The following is a 22964-nucleotide window of genomic DNA, read 5'->3' as shown; positions in this document are numbered from 1 at the left end:
AAATTGAAGAAGGGTATTAAATGTAAGAGTTCGAAATCTAATATCTCCCTTCTTCTTGTCCAAAAGTAATGCTAATACAGGTGTAAATTATTGCAAATTCTTGCAATAGAGGATCTAAATGATTAACTCTAATTAGGCTATTGGGTGCAAGAACTTGGTTTTGAAGGGATTGACTCCTGGATGGTCCCTATTCCCTAAGGGAAACTAGTGCCTAACCTGCGAAACTGCATCGAGAATTCGGTTTCCATTAAAGTTGGTTTATACTGGTTACAAGGTGCTGTGGAGTGCACTTTCTTGGAATGGTGATCCAGATTTTAAGATATGGGATGTTTACAGATTTAATAAATTTTGGATATCTAGATGTTCCCCTGAAGTATGTTGATTCTTGGAATGCTGAGGTTAAGCAAAGCTTCTTACTTCTCGATCAGTTTCTATTTTATCTAATGGATTGTCAAATTCTGTACAGAAGAAGAAAAGGAGAAGAGTTGAGAGACATTGAGAGGTGTAAGAAGAAGAATAGTTGGAGGTAGGTGAGGCTGTAGCAGTGAGGCAGTGGGTGATGAGCCTTTACAGTTACAGACATATATTCATATGAAATTCTATGCAACACAGTTGAACTGCATAGTGTCAAAAAGGGAAGATTTATGTTTCATTCAAATTACTGATGAATGACGTATCCATTGGAAACCAATTGAGAGATCGTCCCTGTAGCTTCTTATTTGGATGAGTTTGAGTAACTTACTGAAGGGGATGATGGATCCCTTAGAAGGAAGAAACACAACAGAGTGACCAGTTACTGAAAGAAGAGCCATACAATATACAATAAGTAAACCCAATCTAGTCTTCACAAAATGTTTACCTTGTGATTTTAGAAACACATATGGCCATCTTCATCTGCTTGTTGTGACTCTCCCAACTCAAGCTACCCGTTGATATCGGTTGTTTCTCCTATCTCATTGTCTAGATGTTCATTCTAGTGATTCTACCAAATCATATGTACCTGGTCCTACTCTGAGTCCAGATTCTTTTGGGGTTTGAGAATTGCTTCTTTAGTGTTCGAGCATGCATGTGATGTCATGATAATGTGGAGCAAAAATTTGTTTCAAAATTTTGATGTCTTGATGTTCTATTTCACCTTGTATGTTTATTTTTTTCAACGATGAATCTCTTTAAAATAGTAAAAATCAACAATGCAGTGGTGAGCATAAACCTAATCTATAGATCTCTCAATTCAATCGACTAGGCGTTTAAATGTCTCTGCTCATAATATACTAATACTTTGTTATTTTCTTTATTATTTATCAACATATGAAAATTAATACATGATATACTTTCTAGTTATGAGTTAAAAATTTTATTGTGTAGCTAGAGTAATTGAGGAGGAAATGTTTGGGGTTGACAACATGTGCTGGATTTCGGCGAAGGCTACGTCTGAGGCTTCTAGGCTTGCTGAGTTATTGATTCTGCAGACAGGGATGACAGCGTTTGGGCAAGCTTATTATAGATACGAAAGTGATCTTGTACCAAATGTAGGTTAATCAAATAGTAATCATGCATTTTGTTCCTTGATGGGTTAGCTTTGCTCTAACAGCAAGTTTGGACTAGCTTAAATAAATTATTGATTATTTTTGAGCGACTGTTGACAGCTTGCAGCAAAATTGGATGCACTGCGAGATGAGTATTTGCGTTTTGCTGTGGAGAAGTGTTCTTCTGTGCTGTGGGAATATCATTCGGCTGTTGAGACAATCACAGGTCAATGTTGAGCTATTTTTCTGCTCGATTCCTGCTGCCTGCTAGATTAACCTCAATAGTATACTCGTGGGAACACTGTAGTAGTTGGTTAGAACTTGTATTGAATAAAGAAGTTCTCAACTGCATGAGGCTCCTATTGCTGCAGGGATTATAAAGAGGAAGAAGGGGGAGGGGGTGTTGTATGCGGCCTCGCAACCACTCCTCACTTTGTGGAGAGGCTGTTACCATTTTTTGAACCTGCTGCAACCTGATAGTTGCAATGGCACAACTTAACTGTTGTGCCAAGGGTTACCCACTGACAATGCCTCTCTAAAGAACTCTTATGTTTTGTAGTGATTTACCATATTTTAGTTTTACCTGTGAAGTTCTTGGTGCTGATTGTCTGTGAACTTTCAAATTGGACATAGATATTTTGTTGGAGAAAGGACAGATTAGTGCTGAAGAGATATGGGAAACATATGAAAAGGCTCCACGAATAACCCAGGTTTTTCTTTAACTGAAAATTCTCATTACAGATTTGCAGTTATTTGTCCTGATTTTTAAGTTTACCACTGTCTAAGGTTAAAGAAACACAGATTATGATGGTTTACAAGAGAATTCACTGTATTGGCATCCTGCTATCATTTTATTAGAAACACATATTTGAGTCCTTTTGCTCTATTGTTGATATGCCGTGTTATATGGTTTATTGATGGGTGGTGGTATTTTTACTACCTTGTCTTAATTAGTTTCCAAATCACATAGCTGATGATGCGAGCAAATTGGGTTGATTATTTTGTGGATAATGTTGCGATCTTATTACTTGTTATTGAGCACCCTACATCTTGTGATATAGTTTCAAAAGTTGTTTTCCTGGGTTCAAGCACTTCATTTCATCACATGTTAAGTATATTTCCATTTCTGAATATTTTCTTTGATTGGGGAAATAAAGTTTTAAGATTACAAGAAAACAGTGAGAAAATATATTTGAAAGACAGGCTTTTCGTGAACTATTCTTCTCCAAATTTTTTTTTTATTGCTTTTGGGTCATTGAAATAGACAAATAGTTACCTTTTTACCTTCTGATATATTTATTAATGTTTTGGGTTGCTTCGATGAATGCTTCTTACGTTTGAAGCCTGATTGTTTCAGCACTGTAGGGTGTGAGACTGTCATTCTTAGAAGCCTATTGAGATGCTGCCATCTGTTGCTCTTCTCTCATATTCTTTGTTTTGCTTTATCTTATTTTATCTGCTGACCCCTCTCTGTTTCTTGGGTTTGCTTTTTGATTTTCCAAAATCCAATTTCTCGTTGCAAATAACAACCAGCGATTTCCAAACTTCAATCTGTGTTCTCTAAGTTTAATTTTCGTTGATTATTTACTTGAAGATGTATCAAAATGCGAGTTCAGTTTGAGGTTACCTGTTTCTGTTATACATTAGTTTATTATGCTTTTATCCTTCCTATATCTTACCCTTGATATTCTCATGTGTGCTTATTATGTCTCTCTGTGTAACTGTTGCATTTTGATATTCAACACTTTTGTTTCTATGTATAAAGCATGCATGATCTGATAATCTGAACCATCTAATTCTTCTTTAATGTTTGCTAACCTTTATGTCATGTTCGTTCTGACGCTCCCTATCGCAGCCTCCTGTGCATCCGATTGATGAGTATGGTGCACTCATCTATGCTGGACGATGGGGTATCCATGGGATTTCTCTTCCTGGAAGGGTTACCTTTGCTCCAGGAAACATGGGGTTTTCAACCTTTGGTGCACCCCGCCCTCTGGAGGTAAGGTTAAATAATGGAAGAATAAGTACATTTTTTTTAAATAACCACTGTTAGTTGCTATGCTTATGCTAACCGATGCTTTTTTTTTCATTTGCAGACACAAATCATTAGTGATGAGACTTGGAAACAAATAGATGGCATATGGGATAAAAGGATCCAGGAAATTAAGGATGAAGTTTCTATGGAGATTGAGGAAGATCCAGAGATACCTCAGCTTTTGATTGCAGATCACTTCCTTTGAGAGTTTCAGTATTTTCAATCTTGGGGTATGCCCTCTTTACTTCGTATTTTATTTATTTATATTATTATTTTGTTTTTGTGGGTTTCTGGTCTTTTTTTTTTTCGTGTGAAAGAGGGGGGGGGGGGGGGGGGGCTGTTGAGAGTGACTGGAGCAGAAAATATTTTAATTTGAAGAGTACTTTATATGACCCTTGAACTTGTGCAGACAACAAGATCTGTTGAACTCAACCTCCCCCGGGGTGGGGGGGTTTAGGAAGAAGAAATTTTTTCATTAGATTAAAAAATAAAATATCTGAAACAGTTACAGTAGTAGATATCCCCTTTTGGAGTGTTGCTGCCTTGTAAGGAAGCCTTAAAAGAGTTAAAGTCCCTACATCCTTCAATATTACAAGATAATATTGTTTTGAGTTAGATCTGTCATTTGTCTAAAATATGAAAGTATTCCAAAAAGTCTAGGGTACTCAATTGGTTCCTTGATGATCTGTTGCATGGTTGTACATTCTAGGTGTGCACATTGTACCATCCTTCAGAGAGAACATAAGGCAACTGTTAAGAAGTCCGCTGACTTCAATTACCAAGAGAAATAAATGAACTCTGACTTCTGCCTCTCAACAACTGGTTGAGATAAAATTTGTCTTGATGAATCTGGTTGGAATAATATTTTCCAATTTAGTCATGAAAAAGAACAGAGATGTTCAATACTTAAAAAAATCCATGTTAGATTCCTCTTATGGTATCCTGCACATATGAGGAATGGGTATGTTAGTGATGGAATTATAACCTTAGGCTGAGGATAGGTGCATTACCATTGTCCATTATGAAAGGCTCCTTATCATCACTTCTGCTAGGGTATAGATTTAGATCTATGATCCATATGTTTGTGTTTTCTAAAATTGATTGAGGATTGAGGGGTATTTTCTCTCACCACCACTTGGTTCCTGTCTTCCAAATGAAGTAGGCCAAAATCACAATGATATTGGAGACCCATGGGCAACTTGTTTTATTAGATGACAAAATCATAGAGAAGGAGAAAACAGTGATGCAGGGAGGGAGGACTAATCTTATTAGTTGGAATAGATCCAGTGGACTGGTAGCCCAGATTCTGGCAGGTATTGTGCAGTCAAATTGGGCATGCCAGATTGTTTCTTGATGCTTGAATTAGATAGGGGACACAAAGGATCAATAGTTTCCCACCTTGCTAAAGTTGCTTTGACCAGAAGAGCTTCATGACTGATCTCCATAGGGAGGAGAACTGGGGTGGATTTTTAGTTTCTGAAAAGATTCCCAACAATGTGAACATAAAATGTGGTGTCAGATGCCATTGGCAAGGGTTTGTTTTGGAAGAAAGTTTGAACCCAACCTCTTACTAGTTACTACCCTTTGTTTGCTCCTCAAAGGTTCCTAACCTTTACTTTCTAGTGTGGCCACCCAAACAAACATACTGTCCTCTTAACTCAATGCGGAAAATTCAAACCCCCCAGGAACAAGGCCTTGAGTGAATATAAGCAAACGATAAAGACAAGATGGCTGTTGGGAGAGGTCAATAATTATATTCTGCGAAGAGTAAACCCAACTTCCCATCCTACAGTAAGTAAACTCAGCCCCCTTAGATTTCCTAGAGCGGATTTTGAACTGGGTCTTTTTTTTTTGGTTGGGGGGGGGGGGGGGGAGTTATCTACATTAGGCTGTAGAAATGGTCGTCAGTGTTGATTAACGTCACTACACTGACTGGAAATTCTGGTAATTGAAGCAAAAATGATCACGTCACCAGCATACTTGAGGTAATTTCGACAGATTTTCTTGATACTTATTTTTGTGTCAAATAATTTGTAACCTTGCTTTTTTACCTTCTAGTATGACACTATTTTCTTTCAATGAGGTACATCCTATCATTTCGTATATTTACTTCAAAACCATGCAAAGGCAGATGACAATTTTAAGTAATGCGATAATGACCACCCACTATTATACTGTAAATTACATGGCACCCGCATGAAAAATTACAAGTTACCCACAATTAAGTTTTGCTGTTAAATGACTGGTAAAATTACCTAAATGCCCTTATCCTTATTTAAGTCATTTAAAACTTGAAATTAAATTACCCAAATGCCCTTTGGGCAGTGAAATGACATTATTACCTCCCAGTCTCAACCCTTAGGTGGGTGAAGGGACCCATCTTCTACCTACACCTTGCCGGAAACCGCCCACTGCTGCCAGAAACCAGATTTGGGGATCGAATTACAGTGCTGATTTCCCCTCCACAGAGCAACTGTGTTATCCAAACTATATTTTTTTGCTGCTCTAAACTCAAAGTTCTCCGTACACCCTTTTCAATGATCTTATCTAATATTTCTTTCACAAGCTTTTTAGCTTCATACTCTTTCCTCTGAAAAAAGATTCAAAATCTCAAAACAATGATTATAGACCTCTCAGTCTCCTCCCCCCCCCCCCCCCCAGCTTTGTCTGCCTACTCTCTGCCTACTCTTTCCTGAAGGCACCCATCTCCACATACCCTCTGAAACCTAAAACCCAGCTGACAAGTTCGCTTATTTCTTCTTCTACTTCTCTGTGTTCTTCGTCTTCTTCTCCTTTTCACCAATTTTCTCGTGAGAATACAAGAAACCTGTGTGAGAAGAGGAACTCTTTTTGTGTTTGGGCATTTCCTGGATTCGAATTAGAAAATTTAGAAAGTGCCCAATCTGTTGTAGAGGCAGCAGCAGTGCTGGCAGCCATCATTCTCGTTCATGAGAGTGGACACTTCCTCACTGCTCATCTCCAAGGAATTCGTGTTTAGTAAATTCGCAATTGGGTTTGGCCTAGTTCTTGCTAAATTGAATTCAAACAATGTAGAATACTCCATCAGAGCATTTCCTCTTGGAGGGTGTGTGGGTTTTTCGGAAAATGATACTGATAGTGGTATACCCATCGACGATGAAAATTTTCTTAAGAATAGACCAAGCCTAGATAGGGTTAGTGTAATTTTGGCCGGAGTAATTGCCAATGTAATCTTTGCTTATGCCATCAACTTTTTCCAAGTCTTATCGGTTGTTGCCTGTTCAAGAGTTCTTGCCTGGGGTGATTGTGCCTGTGGTTTGAGCCTATGCAGCTACATCTCCAGACGGATTGACCTTGGCAATGTTATTCTATCTGTTAACGGATTGAACTGCCTAGGTCATCCGCTTCTGTTTTTCAGGTTGTTGATATCGTTAAAAAAGTCCCAGAAGGAATGTGTCTCTTAAAGTTGAAAGAGGACAGCAGGCTTTGGAAGTTGGGGTTACTCCAGATGATAGCTCGGATGGAACATGGAAGATTGGTGTTCAGTTATCTTCTTATCTTAAGATATCCAAGGTTAGGCTGAAGAATTTCCCAGAGGCTTTGAACCTCAGTGGAAAGGAATTTTGGGGTCTCAGCTACAATGTTTTTGATAGCATCAAACAAACATTTTTCAAATTTGATTTCAGATGGTGGCGGCGGTGGGCGGTTTTCAGCAAGGTGTAGGTAGAAGTCCCTTCTCCCATCTAAGGGTTGGGTATGGAAGGGTATTAAATGGGGGTAATAATGTCATTTCACTGCCCAAAGGGCATTTGGGAATTAGAATTTCAAATTTCAAATGCCTTAAATAAGGATAAGGGCATTTAGGTAATTTTACCAACCATTTAACAACAAAATTTAACTGATGCGTAACTTGTAATTTTCAAGTGGGTGCCATGTAATACATCATCATAGTGGGTGGTTACTAATTTCACCCAAAAAATAGTCAGTTCTGTGTAAAAAAACTCTTTTTTTATTTAGCTCAAATTGGGTCATTATTTTTAGAATAAAGAGCCACAGAACTCACTAGCCCCTTTACGTCTTAGGCTTTCTGTCTTTGGATCATTGGTTAGAATAAAAAAATGTTTTTTTATTATCCCCACCCAAAACCGTGCTTCAAATCGGATAGAGCCCGATTGTTGTTTGGGTAGTAGTACAGTCAATTCCCTTTCACGAGTCTCCTTGTAGAAGTTGGGTCGCATGGTTCTCACAGAATTCTGAGTATTTAAATAAGCCTCTAGGAATCGAATTGGAATGTTCTTTCTCTGTGGTCATTCTTTGAAAGCCTTTTTGTATGAGTAGTAGTAAATTTTTGGGAATGAGACAAGCGGCGACAAAAACAGATTATGCAAGTTTCTAATGTGCCTATAGAGGTGTCATTTAGTGAGTTGTGCTTTGTAATGCAGTTACTTCAAATTGTACCTACATTACTACCACAAATTTCTGCATTTTTAAGTTTATCTTGTCTGTCATTCAAAAGACAATGTCAAGCATAATTAGAGGTTTGACTTTGAGCTTAAAATATCTTGGCGACTCTTCTATTCATTTTTCTTTTACCTCGGGGCCAGCCGAAAGCTAATTTTATCTTTGATTAGAGTGAGTTGTCATCACGAGTATTATTGATTAACCATAATTCTGAGACATGGTAGAGACTTGAATTTTTAGGGGTTCTTATTTTCCAAGCCACTTCACGGAAGTTGGTAAATGTCTTAACTGGCATTTGCAACTTCAAGATCCTAAACTAGCTCCAGAACGGTAAAATGGAAGATTATTTTGAGAAAATTCTTGTTTGTACTGATTCAAACATACAACTGTAGCATTCTGCTGGAGATAAGGACACGATGCTTTGGGAAATGGTTAAAACCTGAAAAGTTAGGCGCCCCCACCCCCACCCCCACACCCACACCCACACCCCACAAGGGAAAAGTCTTAGGTATCCCCTTTGTAATGTTGAATTGGCTTTTGTTGCAGGACTGGTGGATATAAAGTTTTTTCCATTTCTTAAGGCTCTGAATATAGAGATACAATCCCAACCTGGAAGTCATTTGAAGATCGGGAGTCTGACAGAGATGACTAGACATGATATTAAGGAGCAGGTGGTTCCTTTCCAGAGTGATTATTCGCTGTGGTGCTTGCCCTTCGGTTCCTGAAGCTTTTGGAACCGTGCGGTAAGATAAAACATCATATAATCATGCGCACCTCCCAGTAGGTGAGATTGGAGCTGCAGAAATGGTTGGACAACAACACTCCATGTAAGGAATGCTGATTTAAGTATTTTAACTCTACAAAAAAGAAAAAAAGAATCTGTATTGAAAAGTTTGAATAGTTTTAACGACACATAATGGCTGCAAAATTTTCTCGATTTGCTTCTTATTCATCTCCTACATGCCTTGCAAACTTGCATTTTGCACTTCGGGTGACACGTATGTCCTAGCAGCATGAATTGGGAAAGAGATTCGGATCACCAACAGGTGAAGAACGGAGACAATATTTCCTGATAGTGTGCGTCCTGTCGACTAAAACTTTTCACTCCAACCTTCAAATTTTAAGGTTTTTAGGGTCTACTCTTGCCGTGGTACGTATCACCGCCGTTGCTTCATCGCTTAGATATGGCAAAAATTACCGCTCCTCTTAACTCATTCCTGACGATTTTGCTAAAAGTTTGGCTACCTTGGTCTCCAGTTAGGTCGCAATCCAAGATACAGAGGCTATTAGGGACATGAATACTGAAGATTTAGTTGACTAATTAGTAAACATTTAGTCTTCTCGAAAAAAAACACAAAACGAAAAGAAAAGCAAAAAAGAATACACTCAATTCAGTTGCAAACAGACACACGGAAGTCTTAGAATCACATGAACCACCGAACTTACAAACAGAGATACGGAAATCTTAGAATCACATCCCATGGATAATGAACCACCGAACTTATGAAAGTCGCACAGAACCTTCGATGTTGCCATTAAAAAGAGTAACTCAAGATGGCACAGAATGCTTTGGCACACCCTGATTTCTTCATATTTCTCATCAGTAATTTAACACACACAATGACATTTGATTAAAAGAACTGGGAAGCTGTGCTCTGCAACCTGGTGAAGTAAATGCATGGACCTCTCTCCTCTAAAAGCTCCTGATACAATTGGATCCACAGTGAGTTGAACTGTCCAAGACAACCCAATATTTGTTAAATCCATAACGATGGAAGAGGAAAGCAAGCTGTAAGAAGATGTAAACCTAAAATCTGATCTTCATCTTCGTGGAAGATGCATACCATTTAATGAGTGTCAATTCATCTAGCTGGTAAGATTTGCTGCTTCATCTTCATCGTCCAGTTCTTGTTCAACGCCTTTAACCTGCTTGGTAATACATTTAATAAAGTGTGAGAATGTGTGTAACAAATATTTACTGGTAAGGCAATGGACGATCCACTATACAATTTAACTCCAATGACCAGATTGGCACACAGATCTTTACTTCGAGAAAAATGACATGTAGGGCCAATCTAAGGCAAATGTGCCAAAGGCTCACCACTTAAGGTTGGTGAAATACTGACATTTTCTGAATTCTATTGAATATTGTAAGTACCTTTAACCTGTTTGCCGCACTGCTTTGGACTGGCACCTCTGTTAAGGTAACAGAGTTACTTAGGACAGTAGGACAATTTTAGTTTTATTGCATAAGGTATTTTCCTGCCAGCATAGGGAGATAATGACGACAAATATAGTAGCACAAACCAACATACTGAGAAGCAAGATTTGATCTCTCTTTGGATGTATTTAAAGTTTCTTATCAACAACGAATGTGAAACATTTTAAAAGAGCTCAACCAGACCTAAAAATGCTCAAAGGAGAAATGGTGAGGAAAGACATGCATACTTTAACCTTGTATTATACGACCCCAGATTAGAGGGTAAGGATGGTTAAGGATCCATGCAACTGATTCCATTAGTTAGGACAAGGCTGAATAGTTGTTGAATGATTGTGAAACCTAAACAAAACCTAGCAGATTGGATTATTTTAACCAAACACTAAACTACTAAATGTAGCAAAAGAAACACAAGGAGATCAAACACTTTCAAAACCATTCAGATAAGTATTGACAAAGGGACATTTGATTGGTACCACAACACTTGTAGCACAATGTTTGGCAGTGCATCCATAGAGGACTACCAGACAAGTACATGATAATTTCTTTTTGACAATCATGATCCACGTTAAAAATGACCAGTGTTACTTTATCTGAGGCAGCTGAATGGTTAACTACTTACCTCTGGTACATAATGCATAAGCATGTTTTCAATGCCTGATTTCAGAGTCACAGACGAACTAGGACAGCCACTGCATGCTCCTTGCATCCTTAGTTTGACCACTCCAGATTCTCTGAGAAAGTACATTCACAAGGGGAGGATTAACCTACATGTTAAGCTCCCTATCCAAGTAAAACCTTCAACACTGATATTCAACAAATGTATTAAGATACAAGAAAACCATACGGATCAAATCCTCGATACTCAATGTCCCCACCATCATCTTGCACTGCAGGTCGTATGCGAGTCTCCAGTAGTTCTTTGATCATTGCAACAGTTTCTGAATCATCCTAGCAAGGATAAAATTAACTAAAGGTCATGTCTGCATAATTTAGAAAGTATGAAGAAGCCGAAAGGGATCAGAATAATTAAGAATTCAGCTCCTAGTAGTGGATATTAAACATAGCAGATTATGCCTATGCTAGCAAAACAAAACCTGAGGATTCAATTAAGACTTGTCTGGATAATATTATCTAGTTACCTAATCACTAATAAGAAGCAATGTGAATATTTATTTTCTGAAATCCTAGACATGGATATGGACAAGCATCTCATCCAACATGTCAATTTTTTTTCTCAGCTTTAATGCAAAACACAGTACTAGCCATTATGCAATATTTAATGCTATATTAATGAAAATTTTTACATAAAAGTTCCCAGGACATGCAATTTATGTGTGATGTAAAAGGATAATATAACATAGTTCCCCAACCATCATTCACAAACTAACCATTGCAATGTATGAGTTACTGGATATATTGTTAGTTGCTATGAGCTTTCAGTATAAGGTGTGTGGATTTCATCCATCCAAGGTTTGCATTTTGGATTTCAGTGGGATTTCGGTGCCACTAACCCCCCCCCCCTTTTATTTTGGCCATTTCAGTACTGAAACTTAGCCCCTTTTTGCAACTTTTGATAAGGTCATTTCCATGGCCAAAAACGGAAATATTGCCCTAAGCCATCAAGGATGACCATGAATTCATGATACAGCCATAATTCCATTTACCCATTAATGCTGCCTAGACGTCACAAGCATTTAATGCATTCAACCTATTTTTCATGGTTCTATTCCGACCGCTGCATTTAAATCACAATTCCAACAGCTAGTTCTCCCTTCTCCAAGTACCCTCTTGTTGTGTGAGGACTCACAGAATTTGAGGCCCTTCTGTGGTGACTGGATCCACACTCCAGTTAAGTGTCTGTCACTAATTCCTGAGTTAAGAGTGTTGGAATTTCAGCACTTATAATCAGCCTAGAGACTGAAAGGATATTCAGAAAGAAGAAGAAGAATAGACTAAGACTGAAGGAGGAGCATGGAAATTGTTTTTTGGGGTCTATCTGCTTGGAGATTATTTATACCATGAATTCAAGGAAGGATTGAAAATTATTACTTGGGATCTCTCTACTTTGGTTGTAGTCCTACTTTTGGTCATTGTTCGCCCACGTGTAACGTTACATGCGAGGGGGAGATTGGAGACTCTTTCTATATCTACTCAGAATATTATTGGTGAAGATCCTTGTCCTCCTAAGATGGTATTTTACAGCAACATCTAACTAATTACTTAGCGAGCTTTACCTATCTACTTGGTCTGTAGTGAACCATACTACTTTTATCTACCTCCTTGGTCCGTAGAAACATATACTCCCTTACCTACTTTGTCCACAGTAATCTATACTGCCTTTTACCTACCTACTCGATCCACAATAACAAATAATGCCTTTTACCTACCCATGCTTTACCTACTACTTGCCTTCTTGCGGAACTTATATGGACATTAGAGCTGCACTTTACCTACTTGCGCAAACATTGGAGCTGCACCTTACCTCCTTGTGATATACGACTTTTGGCTCAAATTTTATCTATTAGTGTGGAGATTCCTCGCTACCACTAGCATTATTTGGATAGTACCTTTGATGTTGCTATACTTATCGATTTTGCAAGTCTTCAATATCATCATTGCTTTCATTATTGGATGGTTTGTTCAACATACAAGCTCTCCCAGCTTCTCTTCTTCAGTCTTCTTCTATTCTTCTTTTTATTTTTGAATTTCCTTGCAGTCCCTAGGCTGATTACAAGTGTTGCAATTCTAACAAAGTGGTTGTCTTTGACCAATGTCATCTTGTTCTTGGTTCCTTATTCATGATATTAGAATTTGTTATTCCCAGATTGACACTGAGAGGGGGGGGGGTGAATCAGTGTCTTCAAAAATTCACTTCAATGTGAAGCTTCTTTAATCTCGAAACAAGATTAATTAGAACATTCTCGTAGCTATCAACTGCACAAGGACACGTCACCACACACCACACACCACTATGTGGCTGGGTCTACCAGACAGTGTACCACCACTCTGCAATCAAGGCACTCCAATATGTGCAACAAAGAAAAATAAACAAAAACGCAATGCACCAGAGTTTACGTGGTTCGGCCAAATTGCCTACATCCACGGAGTAATACCCTACCTAGGGTTTCGTATATTACTCTATACACTCCTAGATATTTTGACTGCTACAACAGTCCAGGAACACCAATCCCTGTTATAGTCTAAAATGCAATTCAGACAAGGGCACCAACCCCAACCCCCTAGACAAGCTCCAACTTGCTAGGTCACAATGTAAACCAATAATTCAAGTTCCCCAAATTACATTCATGAGCTAGATTCTTCATCATTAAACATAACCTAGAAAATAATAGACAATCACTTGTGAATACGGGTTACCTCAACTTGTGGGAGATGCATGGTAACAATACTTGTTTCTCTTTTTCTCCAACTCTTTTTTTTTTCTCTTTTCAATCTTTTTCAGTTTTCTCTCTTTAAAAAAACCATACAACCATGTCCCCTTCTTTTCTTCTACTGCTTCTTCTTCCTTCTCTTTCACTTTCTTTCTTGTTCAGCAAAACAAAAGACTTCTTATTCCCAAGCTTCAGATCTCCAAAGCCAACCAACGTCTTCTGGTTCGACCTCCACCCTATTCCCAAGCTCCTCAAAACGTCCTTTTTCTTCTGCTGGAGTTTGCTCTCCTTTTATAGATTAATTAAACTCAGAGTTTGAATCAAACTCAGAGTTCCTATCTGACTTAAACAAGGAGTGTTTTGACGTACAAATCGGACTAACTTAGAGATCTCCAATGAACAATCCCACCATTGGATTTGAAGATCAAGGAGTCGTGAAGCTCTCCTCCAAAAATCGGCTCAATCGGACACTGGATGACCATCCGATGAAGAGGTTGATCAAAACTGGACTCAGAGTTTGAATCAAACTCAGAGTTCCTATCTGACTTAAACAAGGAGTGTTTTGACATACAAATCGGACTAACTTAGAGATCTCCAATGAACAATCCCACCGTTGGATTTGAAGATCAAGAAGTCTTGAAGCTCTCCTCCAAAAATCGGCTCAATCAGACACTGGATGACCATCCGATGAAAAGGTTGATCAAAACTGGACAGAGACCCTCATAAACGGGATTCTTGAGTTTTCTTTATTTGAATTGGATTCTTTCTCTCGGAACCTTTTTGTGTGTTGCTGTACCATATCAAAGTCCACTTAAGTTGCCAACAATGACAACACCTTCATTTTAGGCCAATGGAACAACAGAATTCTTCTATGTTTTCTAGATTAATTTTGATCTGCATCAGCTTATTTAAACATGTTACATATGTTTAAATCATTAGACTAGGGGAAGGGGGGGGGGAATCTGAAGTGGAACGTTGGCTCTAAACACTATGAAATATGATGTAGTGCCATGGCATACTCTCCCTGAAAAATCTCTCAAATCGATCACAAGAGCTGTATAGACTGAAATTTGAAGTTTGGAGAAAACTGGCCAAATGACACTTTAAATACCTTCAAATGTTGAAGCAAATGCTCCACAGTTGATTGCTAGCCCTGGTTCGGTAGCAAAATAGATAATTTTGCCCAAATAATTAAGATTTTCTAAGAATCTTGTAGCTCTCAGGTGAAAGGTCAAAATTTTGTAGGAATCTTGTTTTTATATATGGGTCCATGTACAAAAATTTGTTGAAATGACAGAAATTTCACCAAAATGTTAAATTTTGCCAAAATACTTCAGTTTAGACATGAGTTTAGGTGAAATCCTATGTGAAACACAGGACAGTATAGAAGATCAATCCATAAGCTCAGATGAAGCATCAAACTAAAGATCAAGCTTCAAGCAACTTCTTCTAAGACAAAGACTTAGACTTAGCTAAGCAAATATTAACCTAACCCACAATAGGATCTCCCAATTCATCAACAGTACAATGTCTATGTAAGAATAAGAGAAAACACCAAACAGTAGGTGAACAGAAGGGTGATTTATCCCCTTAAACTCTCAATCACGCTTAACAGAACCCAGGGATGATAGACGGCCACTGAAGAAAACAAAAGCGTAGCTCATCAGTAACTAGACAACTTGGGTAGGATCAATTTCCTGACAAGGATACGTCTCTAGGCTGAAACAACTCCTCAAAATGATAGCCTTTTCTGATAATTAAATGATGATATATGATGGAGCTTCACAATTGAAAAGTAACACAGATAGAAACAACTGAAAACAGAAAGCTATCTCCAAAGAAGCTGCTAGTTGATAATTGATAATATAATAGGTATGGCTATGTGGGCTTAAATAATACATATCAGCATATGGGCCTCAATCTTCATATACTGGCTTGATGGGAATGAACCTGTCATGCTGCTGGTTCTTCTCCTATTAATCTACATCACAACTAATTCATGAAGTTCAAAGTGCCTTGATTTTTTTATTTTTTTTGGGTTGGTTGTGAAACAATTCTATTCCATGGAGGGAATAAGTTCACACCTCAAAGGGAACTTGAGGTTTGTTCATTTGAGAAGGTCAAATATGTGAACAAGGCTGAGGAGATTTACCAAATCTCCTCAAGCCTGATAGTTTTGAAGTACAACCATTGCAGCTAAGAATTTCATGAATGAAAGGAAATGAATAAGGTATTATGGCCATAACCTATAATAAATTATGATCACTTCAAAAAGAAAATTTGTTCATAAAAAGGGACACAGTTATGCAAAGGAAAAAAAGGCCCTCTCCAGGAAATATTTGTGGTGCCAGACAAGACCTTATCCAAGCGTTTTCACCCTTTTATAATGTAGCTGTCAACAAGGAACTAAGACTAGTATGTCATATGCAAAAAAGTGATATCAAGAGTGCCTAGTCCATCCTAATTTCATAATTTGAATGCTTGGGAGCAACATCAACTTAATACCCACTGGTAAAACTTGACATCATAGTTGTCTTGGCGACAAGGAGGCAAGGCGATAGAGCACAGTGAAAACCAAGGCGACACCAAGTCACCTTGACCTAAAGACAGGGTCAGGAAGCCCATGCATCACCTAGGCGACGCTTAGGCAACACCTTGACAACTATGCTTGACATTGTAGAATCACTGTTTGCTTAGCTTATGCATCTGACCCATTTATGTAAGAGGAAAAGAGGGACTAGAGAGAGGTCAAATGACATAGCGGAGAGCTGGCAAAGCCCAAACCACTATCTGCCATCAGCTGTTGTCCAGCCCAAGGTACAAGAAATTTCATTTCACCAAACCATACAACATTTTCCTCACTAAATTGAATTCCTCAGCAAACACAGCAGGACATCAGATGAGTTTGCGGCACATAATTTTTCTGAAGTCCTTTCCTCACCCCTAAGATCTGCTTCTTCCTTTGTCCATTTTCTGACTATGAACACTTAACTGCTGAAAGCAAGGCAAAATGTCTCTTTAGCTAACAGTAACATCTTGACTTTGTGATGCTACAGGCCCAACTTATACATAATAATAACCCACTCAACCAATCAAAAACCATTTAAACTAGCAAGCAAGCAAATTTTCACCTTGTTGACATCATAGGATCTAATAAGCCTCATTTTTCAAGTACTAATTAAGAGTCATTTTTTAAGTCAATTAGGAATTTTAGAAGTTGTATATATGTAACACATCCCTCCATCAATTAGAGATGATTTGATTAATAAGTATGACTTTTTGTAAGCACTGTCATGCTGTTTGGCATCATACAGGATTGTTATCCATTTCTTTGATTTCTACTCTTTTCTTTCCCAAAAGTTTCTTCTATTATTCAAGTTGCTGTTCAGGAATATCTAACCAAATGTAAGTTGAATTATTTTCAACCCCAATTCTTCTTCTAATCCTTTAATTCTAAACACTAGCTCCCCTTTCTTTTTTCTTTTTTCTTTTTTTCTTTTTCCCCTTTCTATTTCCGTATTCCCCAAAAAACTGAAACTTCCAACTTAGATCTACACCAATATAACCATTAGAAAAAGTTCCAAATTTTAGGGATCATCCCTATATACCATTACCTATATTTTCGCCAAGTTTCACCATATTCCAATTACTTTTCATTGCATATCTCAAGACCCTACCCCATCCATTTGTATACTTCATTACTCTAAACCTCTCCAAAACAATCTAACCACTATAACTTATATTCCTATGTATCTCAATTAAGTTTCCCAAAATCTTATAACACAAAGGATCCAGAAAATTGGCCCCAGTTGATCCTCTTCAAGTTTGGAGCTGCACCAAAAGAAGTGATCCACATCTCCAAAACCATTCCAACAAATGATGCAGTTAGAGGGTCGCATGGATGATGTGGTGAATAAGGAAAGGCTGGGTGGGGAGGCAGAGGTAGAGTGCAGGAATGGCAAAGAATGTGACCTTTGAACCAAACAAAGGGGAACCATGAGACACTTTGGTAGAGGTAGGGAAGATGTTCCAAGCGAGAAGGTGGAGAAGGTGTCCAAGGAGGTAGGGAGCTAGATGGTTCTATCATAAGGAAGGGCATGAAGGGGGGAGGAAGGAGGTCCAAACCTTTGTGAAACTTAAGGGAGAGGGGGAGACTTGGAGCCATTAAAGATGCAGGCAAAGAGAGGGGGTAGTCTTGGGGATATGGGAGTCATACACAATACAAGTACACAAGGGCCAAAGTGATTGTAGAGGACACCTAGTGGATGTTAAAGGTTGAACCAAAAGGAGATAGAGGAACCATTTGAGACAAAGGTGGAGGTGGCTGACAGAGTAAGGAATCTGAGGAGAAGAAGCTTCCTCCAGACTAGGAAGGTTCGAGGGGAGAGAGAGTCCATATGGAGTCAAACTTTAGGAGATGAGAGTAGACCCAATTGACCTATGTGGAGGAGATTTTCCAGATAAGCTTCACCAAGCTAGTAGAATTGGAATCCTAGATATGACAGATTCCAAGGCCTCCTTTAGATTTAGGAATATAGACAGCAAACTAGCTGATGAGGTGGAGAAAGCAGGAAGATTCATGGCCTTTCTATAAGAAAGCACAGAAAAGAGCCTCCATGGCTCTAGTGGTGGCTGTAGTAATGGAAAAGATGCCACACCAGTAGAGATACACCTTTTGTGATGCTTGTCTACTGATTTGGCGTTCAATTAATACACTTCATACAAATACTATTGACAATTGTTCTCTCGGTTAATGCAAGATGTCAAAGAAGGATTTCATCTATCAGTCAGACTAAAATTAATGACATCTTAGGGAACACATCCAACCAACTAAAAGAAAAGGGAAAATTGAAGGGAGAAATTGTTGTAATTTTAAGCTGCTTAATCATAGAATCTCAAGACTCGATACTAAAACATGGAAACTGTAGGCTTGAGTTGCATGTGATGAAGAAAAGGCAACCATCAGTGTAATGAAGAATTTTTGGAAATTCCTCACCATTGGTTACTAAAAAATATTCACCAACATTCTGGGTATGATTTCGTCTTATATGTTACTACAGAGGACAATTGAACCTTGCTAGTTCTTTCAAGCAAACTTATATGACTTATCAACTAATAAAATGTTTCTTTAAGTTAAGCATACATCATTCTTTTTATTTTATTTAAGCAATTCCATTAGGGTGCTTATGCTAGCATACTATATCATTAAAGCAAATGCTAATACACTTCAACCATCCTCCTACACTAAGAGAAGAAAGTAATCACCCACAAAGGGAGGGATGAGGTAAGGCAAATTTGGAAGTGACTAAACATGACAGGAATACCTCATGAATAGCAGTGTCCATGGAAGCTGCCACACTCGAATCTAGAAACAGTGGCTCTCCAGAGGTATAGAAGTCCATGATTGCCGCAAAAATTTCAGGTTTCAGAAGATCCCAAGACATATCTTCTAACTTTGTCACAGTTATAAAATCTGATCCAAAGAATACTCGAGTGATTCCTGAATCAGAAAGAAATGCAGTTAATCCAGTATTGTTCACAAGTTGATTGAAAGTTTACAATTAAAGGAAGAATGAAAGAAAACAAGTTGCAAAGATTCCAAAACACCTTTAATTCTAGCAAGATGCATGAGGCATACAAATTCTAGATTGAGAAAAATGCATCTTTAGTGCCTAATTTGTCAGCATTGCAGCAACATTTATAGTACATCCAAAATTTGTATTGACATCACTCAAGGGGAGAGCATCAGTCCTGCTTCTACTTCTTGTTTTGATTAATTTTCTTCAGTTTCACAAAATACTAATATAAAAACAACTAGCTATCATACAGGATACAATCTTAAATTTTAAACAAGATATAACACAATTTATCGTGAAAATACAAGAAGCCAAGCTTGTAGGCAAGGGAGAGGAAAAGAGCACAAGAAGATCTTCTTAATAAAAATTGAACATCTAGAAAGCAAATAACTTAACAAGAAAATTGAGAAAATAAAACAAGACAAACAAAGCTGCCAGGAAAAGAAAAACAAGTCAAAGATTTTTGAAAGAGAGGAAAGCATACCATCAATGCCATAGAGAGCTTTTGCTAGGGGAGAATTCATGGCTGAACGAGCATTTGGAAAGTCTGCACTTCCAATTTCCATAACTGGCTTTCCAGGATAAAACATAAGAGATGAAGGGTTTGGTGTTGATTGGGTTTGAATAAACATGCTCCTCTTTTGTCCTGTCAATTCCGCATTCGCATAAGAATAGAAGATTATTTATTTTGATCTACATCTCCATTCTAGGGAAACCAATATATAGTTCTGACGACTTTCCAATTTTATAAAAAACCAAATTCAATAGAGACCATATAACCCTGGAGGCATACAAATCAATTCAATTTAGCTACCTGAGCAGCAAGTAATACTACAGATCAGTATGTCTCATTCTTCCACTATTAAATTACAAGGATGATGCAGATTATAAAAGGTGACAAATTTCTCCCCAATTTTACAATCCTAGGTGAGGGAGGAAAATACATAGAAGTTTTCAAGACATTTTTGCCTTTCAATCTGCAAGTTCATATTGCTTCCAAAATGTCCTAACCTGTCACGATTTACATATAATTTTTATTTGGGTAAAACAACCATGATTGTTTTGTTTTAGCAGTGCTACTAAAATCAGAAGACATAACATTTCCAGGAAAGCGTTTTTCCTAATCAAATCAATAAAACTATGTTCTGGTGCGTCAGTTGGCTATCCAAATAGAAACTTTTTGTTACTATTACCAACAACGTAATATCTATTCCAGAGGTTTCAATGTATAATTTCCTATCGAATCTATAACAGCAATAAAAAGCCTGGAACAAAATCGCCCAGCAAGGATGAGTCTTATATATCAGACATGAAAACCCAATTGCGGCTAAGAGTAGAAAGTGAGAATCAAGGAAAGAAAAAATAACCAACCTCCAAAAAGACCCCATTTTGCGAGATTGAACGATGAGGCAGGCAATGATTTTGTCGAATTGAAGGTGACAAATGTGTTTTGATTCGGCTGGAATAAATAGGCTCTCGTAGAAGAAGAAAAGAAGAGGCGACGACTTGAGAAGAGGGTCTTATCTTCCTTGTGGAGCTGTCTTCTACTTGGAACGATTCGACTAAGCAATCTTGTGAACCCCCTCATCGTTGTTTAACCCTACTGTTTCGCTCCTGTTTCAGTCTATGTCGAAAACAACACTTAAATCCACAATTCTTTTTCTGTATATATAGCTTTCTGTGCCTTCGCCTTTTCCCGTTTCCTTCCCTATATATGTATCAAGAAGTCGGAGCTTAACCGCCAAAGAGTACTCAAGAATTCGTTCCACGAAAAAACAAACAAAAAAAAAAAAAGATTTCGGAGCATGCGTACTGCCTATATGGGGGATTTTTATCCGCTGCTGTTTGACATCGTCATGTTTCCTCCAGTTAACCGTTAGATGATGAACACCTGTCTTATTCTAATCTAATGGCTATAATTTTACAACACTTTTAACCATTTCATCCCTAAATATCCTCTCTCCCTTTTCCGTCTTATACTCCGGCAACCCTGCCGACGTATACGGAGATGCCCTTGAGGAAAAACAGGAGCGGTTCACCGGTTCCTCCTAAGCCAATCACTAAATCACACTTTGGACAGTGTTTTGATGCCGACAAACTTCAGGTGAGTTTCTACAAAACCCTAAGCAGATCTGTAATGTTTGTGATAACGATCCAGACATTCATTTAACTTCACGTTGTCTTCTGTGTCGAGCGGTGGCAACTCGGACGCGAATCTCTCGCTCTCCCCTTCGGATGATCTCTTCTCCAAAGGAAGGCTTGTGCCTTTGGAGCCATAGTCGCTTGGTCGTTTTACAACTAGTTTGTGACTTCAGAGAAATGAAGTCCGATCGATCAACCATTTTAGTACTGCAAAATAACCAGGCAACATTAAATGTCCGATCGAAGATGTTAGCGCTACACTCTCCACCAGCATTAGGAAGCCCCTCTTCATCACCAAAGCCCAACGTGAGCAACTCGCTCTTCAACACCGTGAGGCAGAAGTTGCAGAGCAGGAACGCAAACCCGAACAGCTTCGTCTCCAACAACAACAGCAAACGACGGATCTAACCTTGTTAACATCGATTCCTTCAACCAAAAAACACAACATCGATTGCGGTATTTTTGGGTTTTATCCCTTATTTTATTATTTTTTCTGCGTTTTACCGTCGACTCCTTTTGGCTCTACTGGGTCTCAATTGATCCTCCATTAATAGAATTTTTTTCCTTTGCGGGTTTTTAGGGATTTCGCCGTTTTTGGTTCTAAAGCTCGGAGTATGCTCCAATGGCGTTGGCTCCGAATCTGTTGTAAGCTCAGATTTCGTTTGCTTTCCTTCTTTTTCTCAGTCGCCTGCGATTCAGGCACTCGAGACTCGAAGGAAGAGTTTGGGATTCATCAGTAAAGGTAGGGATGTAATTTTGTAAATTTCAGAATTTTCAAACCTTCAAATGTAAAAGCAAAATTTGTATTTACATACATGGCCATTTAGTCTTTGGATTCACACATGTTGACGTGACCTAATCCTCACTGTTGGTTGGCGGCAAATAAAAATCCCTGCCTGACACGGGCAGATCATGTGAGTGTAGACTTCATGCTCATGTTGTTGCTGGGGTAAGTTGTACCTTGAACGTGGAGCTTGCAAAGCTAAAACGAGTCTAAAATTCTGTATATACTTGTTTTCTTCCATTTCCATTGCCATCTCCCATTGGCGGGAATTGTCGCTTCCATTTTTTTTTCCGGCTGATCGGGTTCTATAACTGAACTGGTTGGTTTATTTTTTTGGTCATCTATGGTGACTTTAAACCACATCAAACGTTTAAAACAATAGAACTCAATTCTTAAAATTAATTCAATTCTTTGCCCAGAAAAGTCACATACTCGGAAATACATTCAGATGCCTAAGAACAAATACAAATCTAATTTGAACATGAAATGACTCCTACTTTCAACAAACAAATCTAATTTAAAGTTTCTGAAGATGATAAGTCTTTGAGATGCAGTAGCTGGTACTCATCACAGCACAACAGCTTCCTTCAAGATAAAATGAGGTATTGGAAGGCAACTTGGAAGAGGAGAACTTCTGAAATATGATCCCGCAAAACAACACTCAGTCGCCTTGATATCTGACAATCGGTTCTCCATCGCATCCGTCTCCGAAGGCTTCAATTTCTCACCTCTTTTCAGAATCTTGACTTCCCCATTTTCATGTTTCTTCCACGTAATGTTGAACTACGGTTAAGATTAGATTTACAGTTCAGCGAGGTTGAAAGAGGGTCTTGAGCGAGTGTAATGGCTGT

The 22964-nt window shown here is 38.3% G+C and overlaps 2 protein-coding genes and 1 pseudogene across 4 annotated transcripts in view; 2 read left to right on the top strand and 1 right to left on the bottom strand.

The window, feature by feature from the left end:
- EMB3144 (AAA-type ATPase family protein) overlaps positions 1 to 9055 on the top strand; it is a 30690-nt gene extending 21635 nt beyond the window's left edge. The window contains exons 12-17 of the mRNA XM_089161974.1: positions 1366 to 1529; positions 1647 to 1752; positions 2160 to 2236; positions 3382 to 3525; positions 3623 to 3791; positions 8548 to 9055. Of these exons, the coding sequence (XP_089018100.1) occupies positions 1366 to 1529; positions 1647 to 1752; positions 2160 to 2236; positions 3382 to 3525; positions 3623 to 3766 (635 nt within the window). The 3' untranslated portion in view covers positions 3767 to 3791; positions 8548 to 9055. The remainder of the gene's footprint in view (positions 1 to 1365; positions 1530 to 1646; positions 1753 to 2159; positions 2237 to 3381; positions 3526 to 3622; positions 3792 to 8547) is intronic.
- On the top strand, positions 5717 to 7310 carry LOC149008816 (putative membrane metalloprotease ARASP2, chloroplastic pseudogene; annotated as a pseudogene).
- A 65-nt stretch (positions 9056 to 9120) lies between the features above and the next one.
- LOC149008814 (nifU-like protein 4, mitochondrial) lies at positions 9121 to 20971 on the bottom strand. 3 transcript variants are annotated; one of them, XR_016174479.1, is made up of 7 exons: positions 20559 to 20971; positions 19672 to 19833; positions 18936 to 19111; positions 11067 to 11170; positions 10842 to 10953; positions 9809 to 9927; positions 9121 to 9704 (listed from the first exon to the last, which is right to left on the bottom strand). XR_016174479.1 is itself a non-coding variant. In XM_089161977.1 (7 exons), the coding sequence occupies exons 1-6, from the start codon at positions 20773 to 20775 to the stop codon at positions 9868 to 9870; spliced, it is 831 nt and encodes a 276-aa protein (XP_089018103.1). In that variant the 5' UTR covers positions 20776 to 20971; the 3' UTR covers positions 9121 to 9734; positions 9846 to 9867. The 3 variants fall into 3 exon arrangements, 2 of the variants coding, with proteins under 2 accessions (XP_089018103.1, XP_089018102.1); XM_089161977.1 differs by having other exon boundaries at positions 9121 to 9734; positions 9846 to 9927; XM_089161976.1 differs by having other exon boundaries at positions 9123 to 9704; positions 9846 to 9927.
- Positions 20972 to 22964: the final 1993 nt, after the last annotated feature.

Source organism: Hakea prostrata, chromosome 7 (assembly GCF_041222555.1).
Source record: "Hakea prostrata isolate BN-2017 chromosome 7, UWA_Hpros_2, whole genome shotgun sequence".
Lineage (NCBI taxonomy): Eukaryota > Viridiplantae > Streptophyta > Magnoliopsida > Proteales > Proteaceae > Hakea > Hakea prostrata.
Note: the sequence above shows the minus strand (reverse complement) of the source record. Positions and strands in the feature narration are given on the sequence as shown.

Bases quoted from the DNA above. Each gene is read 5' to 3' on its own strand.
- LOC149008814 (XM_089161977.1), bottom strand. From the start codon at position 20,775: ATGAGGGGGTTCACAAGATTGCTTAGTCGAATCGTTCCAAGTAGAAGA. The intron at 11,171-18,935 runs GTATTCCTGTCA...TATCCTTGCTAG, and splicing joins TGGACACTGCTATTCATGAG to GATGATTCAGAAACTGTTGC. The intron at 10,954-11,066 runs GTATGGTTTTCT...GTACTTTCTCAG, and splicing joins GAGTATCGAGGATTTGATCC to AGAATCTGGAGTGGTCAAAC.